Source organism: Lepus europaeus, chromosome 11, assembly GCF_033115175.1.
Source record: "Lepus europaeus isolate LE1 chromosome 11, mLepTim1.pri, whole genome shotgun sequence".
Taxonomy (NCBI): Eukaryota; Metazoa; Chordata; class Mammalia; order Lagomorpha; family Leporidae; genus Lepus; species Lepus europaeus.
Window position 1 is genome coordinate 55862584 of NC_084837.1, and position 16114 is coordinate 55878697.

General features: G+C 45.8%; 1 protein-coding gene across 1 annotated transcript in view; it reads right to left on the reverse strand.

The window, feature by feature from the left end:
- RYR3 (ryanodine receptor 3) overlaps window positions 1-11319 on the reverse strand; it is a 580573-nt gene extending 569254 nt beyond the window's left edge. The window contains exon 1 of the mRNA XM_062206624.1: window positions 11269-11319. Within this exon, the coding sequence (XP_062062608.1) occupies window positions 11269-11319 (51 nt within the window). The remainder of the gene's footprint in view (window positions 1-11268) is intronic.
- Between the last annotated feature and the right edge of the window lie 4795 nt (window positions 11320-16114).

Below are 16114 nucleotides of genomic sequence, written 5' to 3' on the forward strand. Positions count from 1 at the left end.
ACAGTCAAGTTTGTCTTGCCTTTGCCTCTTAACCACTCTTTTATCCACACCTGCATGTGGAAGTTGTGTTGCTATTGATAATAACAATGGCAATGGTAATCTCAAAATGGTGTGTATTACAAGCGAAAGCATCCAATTATGGTTAATAATAAAAGAGAACTAGAACATTCAATGAAAAAAATTTGCTCTGGAGAGGCAAGACTCCGCACTAATTATAGCCATTTACGTAAACTTTGTACAATCATACCTAATTATAAACCATGACAATAATATTTATGGATAAAAATAAATATCATAATAACTTGGCTCTAAAATTTATTTAATTATCATATGAGCTCTATCAATAGCAGATGTTACTTTTGCCCAAGTTCTAATATGCATGTATGACATCTTCTATTTTACAAAGTATACTTTCTGAGGACATCCTCAAGTACCAGACATTATCAGATGATGGGGAAAGGGCAGCAAATAGTAATAAAACAGGGCCTTGATCTATAAACACAGGTCTCCTCCCTGTGAATTAGTTATGATTTTCACAATTTGAACTTGGAACGGGTGAAGCAGCTCATCCATATAGTTTACCTTTCTATTCACAACTTACACAACAAAATTGATGGCTAGCTAGTGAAATATCTATATTTAGCACCAAAAAGAATCTGTTTCTTTCTTTAAGGGAATCAAAAGCCCATACATTCTTTATTACTTGGAGGAATCTTGCTTTAATTTTTTCAATTAGATTTTCCATCTACTTAGCATGATTAAGCTTCCAGTTGTTAGGACCAGCTTTATGAGTGAAATGAAGAGCCAATTAGGGTGATCTAATGTAATCAAAACTAAGGCACCATCAGTCTTCCCCAGCACCTTCCTATACAGTTGTCACTCCTTAAGGAGCACAACATTTTAAGTAGCAAAACATTTACCCTTATCCAGGCAAGAGTAAGTTCTTGGCAGGGTTAATAACCAACATTAAAGGTAGGTTTAATAACCAACATTAAAGCTGTGAAAAAGAAGAAATGTGTGATAGGACTAAGAATCTGAGGCCTGGGAGACTGCCTCCAGCAGGACCCTCCAAGGAGAAGACAGCAAAGTATCTTAACAAGCCTGAGTTTTGACATTAGGTTCATGCTCTGAATTTTGAAAAAATGAAAAGGACCAGGGACAGTGAATAGACAGACCTTCACAGGTGGGTGATCTTTGGAAATACAATGAATTCTCCAGAGACAGCAAATTTCTACACTGAAAACACAGTTCGGGGGGAAAAAAAAAAAAAAAAACTATCCCAACCAAAGACAATAAGTTGTTTGTGGTTGAAGATTCTCCAATCCCTGTTGTCTAGCCGTGGGTGTAAGTAAAAGCTGCCAGAGGAAAAGTCAATCAGCATTCGTATCAAGAGGTTTTGCAAAGCAGACCTTCTGAGAACGGAGTTAACAGACAGCACCCCTGAGGCCACAGCCTTGGCAGGCTCATTTCCATTCACATGGCCTGCTCATATTTATAGTTAAACAGAATGTCAGGAATCAAGACTATGGTATAAGCATGGAGCATGGTCCCCTGAAATTTTCCACTAGGAATTGGATGTGCAATGACATTTGGAAAAGCTAGTGTCATCAATGTCTATGTTTACACTGTTTGTTGAAATAATATTAATAGCTAATATTTATTGAGGGCTTACTATACATTGGGCACTGCTCCAAACACCTTCCATGGATTCACTCATTTAATCCTTGCAATAACCTTTTGAAACAGGTACTATTATTACTCTCATTTAACACATGAGGAAACAGGCATAGAAGTAAAAGGGAAAAAAAACAAAATGAAAAAAACTTCCTCAAGGTTATACATTTTTCAGGAAAACTTTTGTACTGAACAAGGATGGAAAAGTTAAATTAATTGTTAAAATATCATTGGAAGGGACTTCTGTCCTTGGTATCTCAAAATAAGACTGATTCACTCTTGACTTTGATTTGTCAAAGGCACCCAACATTAAGATGTCTAACTAGTTTATGAAACTCCTAGTAATTTGTGCAGGGCCAGACAGAGAGCAGAAGCTGGTCAGTAAATGTTGAATTGATGCATTTCTTACTTTGAATTTATGTCTATATCCATATGACAACCTTAAAGAGTACCTACAGGCTAGCAAAATCTAAATTTATTTTGATGATGAAGTCTATCATTTATTAGGCCTATTAATGTCTCTGCCTGAAAATCTCTTTCCTGTACACTGTGATAAATAATACATTGTCTTTTAAGTTGACATTTTCATCCAAGGACCTTAATGTGTGCTGTGAGCCTGATCTGACTCATGAAAATATTCATGCATTCTAGGGAGTGCATTCGTTCAGACGCTGAAGGTTCATCCACAGCTGCAGACTGACAGGCGGCTTGGAATCCTGCCGCAGATGTGTTTTGCTTGACTGGCAGTCTGTTGGAAATTTTTTAAAAATTTGAATGTGTAGGTCAAGCCCACCTCATTGCAAATAAAGCCTGATTCACATTTTTAGCTACCTTCCTGACCTCCAAAGTGTTGAAGTTTATGATTCCACTGTTCTACAAGTACCAATGGATTGGAATACATGTAGTTTAAGAACTCTGTTCTTGGAGTTTATTAGATATAGTTCAGGCTTTTGGTTAATAAGAACTTCTGTTGTTCTTATTATTTCAAGCTACCTCCTCCATATTTACATATCTATTTCCTCTTGGAGAAGACATTGGAATCCCTTCAAGGCATCCCTGAGATACAATCATCATTACCATGCCCTTATAAATGTGGGAACTAAAACCTCAAGGAGGGCAGGGAACTCTACAAATATCTGACAATAGAAATGTCACCAAATGTAGCCAGTATTTTATTTTTATTTTATTTGTTCACTATTACGATTTTCATTCTAAAGTGCCCTTTGCAAAGAAACGAGACTTGTTGAAAACCTCACTACAGCTTTTCCTTGGACTCCTTTCTTCTTCTTTTTTTTATTTTTTTTTTACAGGCAGATTGATGGATAGTGAGAGAGAGAGACAGAGAGAAAGGTCTTCCTTTTTGCCGTTGATTCACCCTCCAATGGCCGCCGCGGCTGGTGCATCGCGCTGATCCTAAGCCAGGAGCCAGGTGCCTCTCCTGGTCTCCTATGCGGGTGCAGGGCCCAAGCACTTGGGCCATCCTCCACTGCCTTCCCAGGCCATAGCAGAGAGCTGGCCTGGAAGAGGGGCAACCAGGATAGAATCTGGAGCCCCAACCGGGACTAGAACCTGGTGTGCCAGTGCCGCAAGGTGGAGGATTAGCCTGTTGAGCCACAGCGCTGGCCTGGACTCCTCTCTTCTAACCAGCTTGGACAGGAGACAGGATGCCCCGAAGGTGAGCCAACCCTGGAGTTCAGCACAGAGTCATGAGTTCTGGGTGACTGAGATGAGGGGCTTAGGATCTTTCAGGACCAGCCGCCCTATTTTGCTCTCATCTCTTGGATACAACTTCCGACTCAATGTGTTGTTATTGCCAACTGGAACCCTCCTTCTGCCCTAGTATTATTTACAGCCTGGACCTGGTCCACAGCATAGAGTACAGTAGTTCTGATCAATACTTCTTAGACTATGGACATTTATGTGCCACTGATGGAGAACTTTCCATTTCTTTCTATAGTCCCACCGCCTAGCTCTCTCTGCTTTGGTCCATTAGAGAATTCAACTGTGAAATTATCAGAGAAATAATGCCAGGCCCTTTCACTGGTGGGTTGTGGTGCCTACACCTTCCCAGAAAAGCCTTTCCTATTTGCTTTATTGAGGGCAGACAGCTCCCCTTCACACTGGCTGTGAAAATGGTCCTGAATCAGTTTCAGGGAATCAGGAGCATTTTCTGGAGTTTACAATGAGGAACACATCAACAAATATGGTAACTGACAATGGGATCTGTTGCCACTTGGACTCTTTTCTACTTCAGGAAGAGGTGCCTTAGCTCGCACGTTCATGTACAGTCACCTCATATAAAAAATGAGGCATTCCTTTTCCTAGTGTTGTCTCTGAGTATGAATTACCTAATAGAAGGTATGTACTAGAACAAGTCCCGGCCGCAATAGTGTTTTTAATGTCTGAGTAATATCAGCACTTTCTCCTTGACCTTCTGCTCAAAAGTCTAAATACAGATGGAATCTCTGTCCTACCACCCAACACCAAAGACACCTGTGCCTTCATGGCTCTTCTTCTATCCAGGGTTTCCCCAAAACTAGTGCAGCCCTTCTCAGCAATGCTCCCAAGTACTCTTGTCCTCCTCCAATCCAATTCCTATTCCTTCAGGGAACTGGTTCTCCGTAGCTTTTAATGATGCTAATCATTAATGGAACGTACTGAGCTAACAATTTTGCACTTTAGCATTTTGATAAGGGGAATTTCTTGAGGCAATGCCTTATCCCAAAAGCAGACAAAGAGAAGAAACATTCCTTCTGATGTCAACCCAAACTTTCACTCCTACACCTGCCTTACAGCAGCACTGCCTTGCTCATCATCACAATGGCTGGGTCCTATAGTATAGCATAAAACCACCTCTCACTGACCCCAGCAGCAAAACGGTTGATAATCGGTAAGATTCTGCACAGGCAGCAGCCACTGTTTCTCCAGAGCTCTCTGCTGCCTCCTGTGCACTCTGAAGCCAGCAGTAGCAGGTAGTTGTCACTGCTGAGGGAAGGACTCATGTTGAGTATAATTCCTGAATCTCATTGTAATCTGATTTGGGGATAGAATGCTTGCTTTCCTTTTTGGGCACTCAATTCAATAACAAGAACTCCTCAAGCAGACAAGCCTGGGAGGGTTTAGGGGCCTAAAATCAATACGTTCACTGTCTAGGGAGTTGGAAGGTGAATGAAAGGGTAGGAATAGGGAGGGAGGGCAGTGCCTTAGTGCCTTCACTTGTAAAGGGTCACCCACACCCCCTAGAGGAGATCAGCCCCATGATTGTAGTCAGCACTGTGCTCTGGGCTGGAGAAGGGAAGAAATGCATATGAAAAGAGGAGGTTCATTCCTCTGTTTTGGAATCCTGCATCAACCATCTCAGAGCTCATCCAAATTATATTTTCTAACAGCCAGGAATTAGCCATGATGCCCAGAGGTGGGGAAAAGGAAATTGACATCTCAGGAGGTTCATCCCCATAGTAGGATCAGGGTGAAAGTATCAACACTTTTTCTTCCTTCTCTGAATTGAAGGTGCTATGATGATGAAACTCACTGCAGTAGCTGGAAATATCTCTGTCCCTAAAATGCCCCAAACAAGAACATGGCTGAGAGGACACCAGCGTGAGGCCTGGAAGACCCTGCATGGCCCCCTGGGTAGAAACACCCTGCAGCCTCAGCACTGGCTGTGCTCCACACCACTAAAGCACCTGCCTCATCCAGGTGTGACCAAAGGAGCTTTCAAAAGGTCCCAACCTCCCAAGCAGACAAAACTCAAGCAGTGCAATCCCTAGGAGGAAAAGCCAACTTGGTTTCCAGAAAAGCTGGTTCCTGGCACTTGGGGGGAAAAGAAGAATGGGCTCATAAAAAACTGGAGGGGGAATGGAAGGGAGCGCTTTGAACAGAAGAGCTATGGGATTCAATAAGAAAAGGTGGTCCTATGGGAAAGAGTAACACGGGTAATTTTCTGAGAGGAGAAAAAATAACTCTGGATGAGTTTTGTGGCTGGAATTCAGGGAGCCAACTGTACCCACTGCTTTGCTTTATCAAACCTTTTAATCAAATGGTTGCAGAAAAGCTGGGGTTTGTTTTAGTCAAGTAATTACCCAGATCTACTAGAGTGAGACCAACACTGAAGATGTCCAACAACTCCAGGATGCAGAGTGTATGGCACACAGCATATTAGGGGCAAGAGTGGTGCTTTTGCAGCAAGATCCAGCCACAAGCAGGATCAATTTCCTTTATTCAAGGTCACAGTGAGCCAGGGCTGGGAGTGAGAATTCCTGCCTCCAAGTTCAATTCTGTTATTACAGCATTCCACTCTTACTCGATAAATTTGTATTAAGGTGAGCTTTAAGGACAGAGCTAATTTAGAAAGGTTTATACTGATATAAAATTGTGGGAAATGAGCTAATGTTTTGGGTTCTGGAGACACAGGACCTCCTGATTTTTCACAAGAGATTGGTAAAAATCATTCAGAAGAAGGCCAAGTCAATCAGAAAACAATGGATTCAGTGGCTTCTAAATTTAAAACTCTTTAAGGAGTAAAATAAAGGAAAAGCCAAAGTACGAAATAAAAAGTCTTTAAGAAGCAGTGAAAATAACTGCAAAACAAGCACAGAAGCAGCTAAATATTGATAAATATGAGACCTATTTAAATACAAATCCTTCAAAAACAACTATCAGCGTATTTTGCTCTCAAGATAAATTCCTCTCCATTTTCATTCTCAACATTTCCCCCCTCTGACCAGCCCTAAGGAGTTACAGAAAATACACACGTGTTTCTTCTCAACCACTATTAGAAAAGAAATTGTAAAATACATTTCCTTTAAGTGTCCTCAGCCTTGCTTAAAAATCATAATAGCATAAGAAACAATATGCACAAACATCAGACACACATCCTTCAACTGCAGGCTTGTTTGTTGGTCTCATTTTGCAGGGGAGCATATCCCATTCCCAATATTCCCAAGTTTGCAGATGTCATCACTCCCTTTCTCAGGAGCTGAGCAGCTGAAAATCCTCAGGATGATGGTGACTGGGTAACTACACCTTAGCGGAGGTGTCAGCCGCCACCCCCTGGTACTGATGCTGCCTTTCTGGCTCAGGTTAATTCCTTCTGAAACAGGATCCAACTGGGAAGAGGGGTTAGCAGGTTTTCAGCTCCACTCTTCGGATCTTTAATCAGGTAAGTTCTGAGAACCCAAGGGAGAAAGGACTGAGAAGGTGCGAAGCCCTGAAATGACCTTGGAAGCCCCAGCGTGTGAGAATACTCTGTCATTTTAACCATCAGAGCCAAATCAGCAGGACAGTCACCCTCAGCCATGCAATAACTCCCACCTGGGTATCTAGGGTCTGCATTCCAGGGCTCCCCTTCTTACTACTCATTAGTTCCCAGAAGGAGCAGTCATTCATGTCCAGCTCCTCACTTGCCTCCTCATGGAAAAGCTGCCAAAACACTGGCATCGTGCAGCTATTACGTAAACAGACTCCGCAAAGGGGAGAAGCAAGAAGAAATCTATCAACCACAGGTCAGAGTTCAAAATCACCCCATCCTGGAACTACGGAGTCCAGAGGGGCTGCAGCTCAAATTCGGTTATTTTCCCTAAACACTCTGGAGGAGGACCCCGAGAAAAAGGCGTAACCCTTGATTTTCCGCCCAGGTACCTTCTCCTGTCCCTCCAGAGCTACCAACTTTGAGGAAGAAGGACAACTGGCTCCAGGGAGGGCTGCCCTGCACTGTCTAGGACCAGTCTTTAACTGAATGAATGGAAATGAATCTTAGTCTCACTCCGCATCCTGTTTCGATTACCTTTGTGCTGAAGTGTGCAAGAGGACCATGATATTCTTAAAACAAGAAGCGAAGGCTTGGAGTTGTGTGTAGCTCCACTTTTTAAATGGAGACTGTAGTCTAAGAGGGAAAGTGAGGGAAAGATATCTCCCTGGCACTCTCAGAGCTCGCCGCAGTGCCAGCTGCACCACTGACTGTCTGGAGATAGGGTAATTGTCACCCTTCTCACCATAACTTCTTGCTTTCAGATCAGCGGCTGGCAGGTTTATCTGCTTCTGAGCAGCTTCAGAGCCACGTCAGTGACACCGGCTACGTCAGCGAGAGCAGTCGGGAGGAGGGATGATGCCACTGCCAGCAGCAGTGGGAGGGAAATTTCAGCCTGAAAGAAGACTCTTAAGTCTGTCTGTCTAACTCTCATTGGCATTCGTAACGGTCAGTGATTTCAGAAGGCGGGAGGAGAAAATGTAGTTTTTACATCATCTCCTTAAGGTTTGGGGTCGGGGAGCATTTAGTTAGCAGGGTGTTCTTAAGCTTCTAAAATCCCTGTTTAGGGCCTTCCCTCTGCTTAGGAGAGGGTGACTTGAACTGCACCAGAAGTCACAAACAAAATGAACACCAACCAACACCTGACAAGTGTCTAAAGCTACATCTCACACAAACACACACACACACAATGGTGATTACTGTGCTAATCACGCCTCCCTTCATGCCATCGATAGTTCTAGATGTTTTCACTACTGGCACAATCATCATAAACATGACACTATAACTACCAACAATTTGACTGGAATCCCTGACATGATGTTATTCTACGTTCTATTTTTAAAAGTCCATCTAAGAGCCTCTGCTCTCTGGGATAGCAATCCTCAAGGTTTGAGGTTGCGAAGATACAATTTTGTTCCACTGTCACATATCAACCACCTTCTGAGGCAGGACAATGTTCAGGTGAGGAGGCATTAATGACTAACAAATGGTCGACTGATGTCAAAGATGTTTTTTGTGGAGAACAGCAAACCTAAAGCAAAGGTTAGTTGGTGAGTTCAAAGTGAAATGCCTTCTGTAACCTAGACATATCTAGACAACCTAGACATACAACCTGGACATGCTAGTAATTCCACTGCTAGAATAGCCCAGTGATCTGATTCCCCTGAAACAAGAAAAAGCAAGGAAACATTTTGTGCAGAGACCAAAAGTGTGTGGCAATTGGGTTCTAAGAAATTCTCTTGTGTGATTCACACATGAAGAGAGAGATTGTCAAGTTCAGAAAGCTGCAGTTCTTAACACCAGAGCCTTTGGAGGAGTGCTCAATGCCAGGCTCCAGGGGGTATCTAATTTAACATTACATAATGAAATTACCAGTCACTTGCTGGGTAACTGTGACCAAATCACTTGATTTCCTGAGCTTCGCTTTCTTCATCCATTTTCTCTTCAATAAGGAAAAGGAGTCAAGCTGCTTCATAGGAAGAACTGAGAAACACACACAAAACATGCTTACAGGGATTGCTGGAAGGAAAAGAACCGATAATGCCACACACGGAGTCATTTGCCCCCTCTAAGCCGCAACTGATACAAAGCACTCTGCCATAAGGGTTGTTACCCTGGGTCCTTGAACCCTACAAGGGGCCATGGATGAGCTTTAAAAGAAGCCCACCTGCTCTGGTCTCTGGAATAGGAAGCCCATGACAGAAAGTTAAGAACTGGGGCTGGCGCTGTGGCGTAGCAGGTAAAGCTGCCACCTGCAGTGCTGGCATCCCATATGGGCACCAGTTCAAATCCCGGCTGCTCCTTTTCAGATCCAGCTCTCTGCTATGGCCTAGGAAAGCAGTAGAAGATGGCCCAAGTCCTTGGGCCCCTGCACCCACATGGGAGACCCGGAAGAAGCTCCTAGCTCCTGGCTTCGGATCGGCGCAGCTCTGACCGTTGTGGCCATCTGGGAAGTGAATCAGCTGATGGAAAACATCTCTCTCTCTCTCTCTCCCCCTCCCCCTCCCCCTCCCTCTCTCTCTCCCTCTCTCTCCCCCTCCCCCTCTTTCTGCCTCTCCCTCTCTGCAACTCTGCCTTTCCAATAAATAAAGCTTTTAAAAAAAAAAAAAGAAAGAAAGTTAAAGAGCCACTGCTTCAATGAGCCTTGCCCACAGGTGAACTGAATTGCCCACAGGTGAACTGAATTGAAAAGCAATTACAATGCCCAATGGAAGGGAAAAGCTGGGGAAGCAGCCAGAGTAGCCAACAGAGACACGCAAGACCCAGATCTCAAGAGAACCTTCAGGTTCACCGATCCTATCAGTCAGAGGAAAATTTCTTCAGCTCACGGTATCTACATGATCATTAACAGTAAGAAGACAGGATTGATTGAGGAGGGCACCAGGCAGGGAATACTTGAGCTGCCCTCCTTCCGACACCAAGACCACCTGTTGGAGGGAGAGCTGATAGATTCCATGGGGCTTTGGGGAACCCGACAGCTTTCCAGGAGGGTGGGAATGAGCTGCAGCTGTGGGGCCATCTTGGGTGCAGTGCAGGAGATGAGGAGAGCTGGGGTCTGCAGACCAGAGCAGGGGTGAGAACTGAATGACCTGGCCTCCGGATAGCTTCCTTCCCTATGCCTGGAATCAGACCTAGGCCGCAGCCTTCTCAAAGAAACCAGGTTTAGAAGAGAAACTGAAGGGGATTCGAAGGAAGCCCTTCAATGAGGGAAGAAACGGTCTCAAAGACGGTGCAGAGCTCAGTGGAGGTCTTCAAAGACCAGCTCAGGAGGGGAGGAACTTGAAGAGGAGAGAGGTCGAGAAAGAATTCCGCTTTCATTCCCGGGGGCTGGACATCGCATATAAAATTACCTAACACAGCGCAAGTTACAGTTTCCAAAACATTAAGACGTTCACCATCTCATTTAATCCCTTTCACCCTGAAACGCTCCTTAGACGTTTCCTTTTTACACTTGAGGAAACTGAGGCCAAGTAGGACGGACTATGCGACTTGTTCAAGGTCACGTGGCCGAAATCAGAGCTAGGACACAGCCCCCAGGCCCCGCACCGCTCCCAGGGGTCGGGCACCCTGGAGGGCTTTAACGCCTAAGGGGCAAGGCTTAACTGGTGGCCACAGACTCTGTCCGCCCTTCCCCTGAAATCCGGGGGCGGATCAGCGCCCTCCGGTGCCAGGGAGGGGACCTGAGTGACGCGGAGCCACACACCGGGGTTTCCCTGTCCTGCGGAGCTCGCCGGAGCAGAAGCCACGGCCCGCGCACACCCGGCAATCGGTCCTCAGACTCCAGCAGCAGTTGCCGGCGTGGGGCTGGACGAGAAAAGGGCAGCGCTGTGCGAATTCGCTTGCGAGCGAGCCCAGGACTGGGACAAGTGGCTGCGCCCGCTTCTCCTCCCACCCGGCTCCCCGCTCTCGCCCCTGCCCCGGGGGCTCCTTCCCGACGGTTTCCGGGTGCGGCGGGGGCGGCTCCGGAGAGGAGGTGGGCTAGGGCAGAGGGTGGAGGTGACGGGGGCCGACTCCAGGGTAGGATTCTCCCACCTCTGGGTCAGGGCAAGCACAGGCAAACCTCAGCAGGAAGTTTGGGCATCAAAGGTTTCAGACCAACTAGCAAGTTGCCCGGAGAGCGAGCCGTCCGGGTTGCAGGGTCTCGGATGGAGGTGGCGGGAGGGGAAGAACGGAGAATCAGAAGGTGCCCCTTCCCACGCGGGCCCCAGCGTAGGTGGCCGGTCCGCCTCTGCAGCCCGCGGGTGCGGAGAACGCGCCGGGCACGGGCACCGCAGCGCAACCGCTCCCCGCCCGGCTCCGCGCTCCTCCCCACCTGCCCGCCGTCTCGCCCCACCGCGGAGACTCACAGTCCGCAGGAACTGGATTTCGTCCTCGCCTCCTTCTCCGCCTTCGGCCATGGCTCCCGAGGCGTCGGCGGCTACCCAGCCTCCGGCGCCTCTGGTTCCCCCGGCAGCCGCTCGGCGTGCGCTGACTGCTGCTGAGCTCTTCCTCCTCCTCCTCCTCCTCCGTGTCCTCGTCCTCCTCCTTCTCCACCTCCTCCTCCTCCTCCTCCCGCTCCTGGCTCAGCCTCAGCAGCGCCGAGCTAATCCCCGACCATATAGGGAGCTGGGCTAACACTCCACTGCACTGCAGAGCGCCAACGCCAACCAAGCAGCCCGCCCACCCCTCTAGCCTCTCGCCCCAGCCAAGTGCGCTGCGGCCGCGGATTCCGCGGAGAGCGCAGCGCCGAGCGCGTCAAGCGGGTGGGGGCGACGTGAGGGACCCGGGCCGGCGCGCGGTGGAGCCTCCCCCGCACCGCACCACCCAGCACCGCACGGCACGGGCAGCCGAGGCGCGCGCCCCGCGGCGACGCTAGGATGCCCCCTGTACAGTGATTCATACACAAAGGCCAGTTGCTCCAGCGCACCCAAGCTGGGCATCAGCCTTCTCTCTGTGCCCACTTTGCCTCGGTGTGAGATTGACCGTAGTGCGCTGTTCGGACCCCAGCCGTGGAAGGCTGAGCCGGTGTGCCTTGGTTTTCGGGGCAGCAAGGAGAGAACGGTGCCTTGAGGGTGACTGTCCACTCATAACAAAGTTTGTGATTCCCTAGACAGCTCTTTCTGAAGCTTAAGGGAGCCCCCTCCCCTCTTGAGAGTCGAATAAGCACACTTTCCCAAACCCCTCAATTGTCCAGAGTTGGAGGAACTTCTCTCTGTACCCCAGGAAGCTCCTGGGGGCTCCCGTTCATCCAGATTTTGGAAATCAGATGGCGTCAGAACCTTTCCACTCTGCCCACCCCTAACGGTGCCAGACTGTGGACGCCAAAGGTGGTAATGGAAGTAGCGCTGAAAGCCCTCTTCCTGGAAACCCGCTGATGGGCCACCCAGCCTTAGGTAGTAGTCTAAGGTTTGGGGGCCGTCAGATTGGTCCTCGCTGAAGCTAAGGGTGCAGGGTGCCCCCTTCTGTCTGCTGGCCACGAAGTTCCTGGGGAAGAGAAGCGTTCGGGAAGTGGCATTAGAAAGAGCCCTAGACTGAGGATAAGCCCCCAGGAGGGCGGCAATTCTAGGATGATGGTGGCAGAAGACACTGGAAACCCCCGCCCATTTCCCAGCTTCATATGCAGCCTTCTTGTGGACAATCTTCCCTCTATTCTGCCTTAAGACCTCTTTGCTGAACTGCAGTCCCACATTTTCTGCTGGACATCAGAAATGCTAAGAAAAAAAAAAAAAAGTTCTCATTTCTATCATGCCCACCCTGCTCCCTTCTAGAAGCTGCACTTCGAGTCCCGTGCCTCTTCTGAAGCCTGCCTGGAATAAACCAAAGCATCTGTGCCTTGTGGCCCTTCCCACGTTGTCATGCACCTGTCGTGCTGAGCTCTGTGACCTGCTGAAGTCTTTCTGCCCCCACCATCCCCTATAGCAAGGGTTCCAGAGCCTCCATCATCTTTGATGACCAAATTGGAATCCATTTGTCTTCTTCCTCTTAAATTGGAACGCCCTTGTTCTTTATTTTGGACAGTCTTTAAATACAGCCTGTCATTAGATTGACTTTTGGGGTAGTATCTATGACACATATTTAGATTTAACTAGAATTTCTGGGTTCCCCCTTTCGCTTTGAAGTGCTAAAGTCAAGTCTTCCTCATCTTGGTTGTGTACAAGTAATTATGCATCAGCTTTAAAAAGTATTTCTTTGAAAAGGAGGAGGATGGGAAATAACGTGGGGCCAAGCACAAGCCAATGCATGGCGTGAATCTCTAAGTGAATGTAAATGAATGTGAGTGCATGTGTAGTAGAATAAAGTGTATATGTGGGAGTTCTTAATATACATTTTTAAAACCTAAAAAAAATTTTCTTCATATTATAATTCTTACATTGGCGTCTCTCTGTAAGTGGACCTTGAAGATGTTTTCAATCTAAATTGTGCCATTAGAAGTGCCAGTTATCACTAAGCTGTGATACAGCAAACATTTGGAATACCTATAGAGTCCTTCTCCAGTTAACTTTTGTACTCTTAGTTATGATTATTTTTTCAATTGTTTATTTCAGAAACAGCTCCCATTCATTATTTTACCCCTCAAGTGCCCTCAGTGGACAGGGCTGGGTAAGGCTGAAGATGGGAGTCTGGAACTCAGTCCAGGTCTCTCAAGTGGGTGTCAGGAACCCAGCTACTTGAGCCACCACCCCAGGGTGTATGTTAGCAGGAAGCTGAGCTCAGAGGGAGAGACAGGACTTGAACCCAGGTACTCCCATGTGGGGTGTGGGGATCTCAACTGGCATCTTAACCATTAAGTGAAATGTCCACCCATGGTTGTGATTAACCTAACAGGTTAAGAACCTATCTAAAAACATTACTATCTTGTAGCCCAAATTTCTTCTTGTTCAAGGGACAACTACCAATGCCTTTTTCACTGTCTTTCCTGAAATCAGGATACATGAGCTAGCACACTACTTGCTTCATTTATCAATTAAATGACCAGACCATAAAAGGAAGTGATAAAGAAGTGTTATACCACTATTAATGCATCCATTTCAATTCCTGGTTATCTTTAGGCTCCTTTGGGGTGCTCAAAAGTGAATTGTTTACCCCAATCTTGGGTTGTTTTGGAGCTCAGACCATGGATTTTGAGAGTTTCTGCCTGGAAATTTGGGGAAAGGGAACATTGAGCTCTACCTGAAATCCATTCGTACCTCTTCCATTCTCTGAGATTTCCCAAAAACACACCAATCATGATGTTGTAGTCATATGATCAGATTATTTTGCCATCTTTGGACTTAATTTATCCAGGTCTGCAAATATAATTTTGAACATGACAACCAAGTTCCTTATCCCCAGGGATGGTTGAAAGAAATAGTGGGGACACAGGAAAATGTGAGATAGATAGACAGGTAAATAGATAGCCTTGTGCTTTGTTACATGTTACGTGTTTTTATTAGCCCTCTCACCATATCTGGGAGAGAACAAACTAAGTTACTTGTCTAAATGCACACACCTACTAAGAGACAGTGCTGGAATTCACGCTTACATTGCCTAACTCCCAGTTCAATACTTTTCAGTACATTTTAGACTACATTGGTTCATTTCTAGAATGGAAAAGTGGGAAACATTAGGTTCACACATGTCTTCCATACCCCCCAACCCATGCCCCATGCATTTCAGTTTTATTCCCACACTTCTTGTTTATCCCTCGTAGAGAGCCAGATGGCTTAGACCTTAGGTCAGAGAAGATACTGCAGCTGCTACATTTTGGTAGGTAAAAAACACAGCCTCACAGGTTTCTAAACCCCTGGAGGAAGTAGCAGTCATTATTATGACTTCAATGAGGTGTCCACAGAACAGTGAAGTACCCTGGAATCTTTTAGGGCCAGCCCTGAAAGTCAGCAGCATTTGTGTGTTGGGGTACTTTACAGCCACTCCACAGCTGGAAGGCTTGTGGTAACAATCCTAAGTTTGTGGGGCCACCCTATAAATTTTCAATCTTTATCTTTTCAGCACTCCTACACATTTTACATCTTACATATATGATTTTTAATGTCCTGACACAAACTAAAACCTAATATTTAATATGAAAGTCATGCATTTTCTTTTCTGACAGGTCTTGAAGAAAATCCCAAAGATTCTCTCATATAACAAGGTCTCTTATATGTTTCTTACAACTGAGATTAATATAGCTTTAAAATACACTGAAACATGGCCACAGTCATATAATTCAGTATCTTATTATGCTTTATTATTCATGATGACCAAATGCCCAACTGATATTAATGAGGCCACAGTTGTGGATTCAATTCAAAGAGGGCCAGTTAGCTTTATTCTCCTTGCTGGCCCTAGACCCTAGACCCTTCACTCTGGCCAAAAGCATCATAAATCTTTGTTGATTTAGCCATAAAGGGAGGCAGTCTAAAGCCTGGGAACTAGCTAGAACCTATCACACTTGAGGACACGGAGGCTGAGAGTCTTCCCTTGATAAAGATAGCCTTCTCCGTGTTACTGGAGGTATGTTAAACCTTGCACAGCACAGAACCTATCTTCAATATGCGCGTCAGCTTCATCTTCTATAGGAGGCATCCATTTGCTGAAAATGCATTTCTCCAGTTCATTGTGCTCCTGGTTTTGGTCTGCATTGACTCAGGTTCTGCCCAGGGTACCTATAAAAGGCCCATGACAGAAAGAACTGTGGAGCTGAGGAAGCTGACTCTGCTGGCTACCACCTTTTTAAAATATCTCACCATATACATAGGTAGTACCATACATTGACTGAAGATGTATTTATTTTTCTGCTAGCAAGGGAGAAAAGCAAAATTCCTTTTGGTGGTTTTTGTTCAGGTGTTTGATTGTGAAGCTCTTTTACTGATGATAAGGCAAGAATTTCCCAAAATTAACATTTCTTAATGTTAAGAAATTATTATCCTTAGTTTTCAAGATGTGTCCAATAAACTACATAGTTGTTGTTATATATCTTCAGTCTACAGACTTGGAGCCATATCAAAAAGCCTTGACCCAAATCCCTTTCTTCATTAGAAAGGGGACAGATGTTTGGAAAACATTTTCTTTTTCTGACAATATCTACTTTATATCTCTTATAAAAGCCACAGATATTATGACTGCCAAACAGAGGCCTGGATCCAAAGTTACACCTTCCTGAAGATGAACACATGCAAATGTTTTGTTTTTCCTGATACTTTAAGATTTAAGGATTACATTATAAGGTCAAAA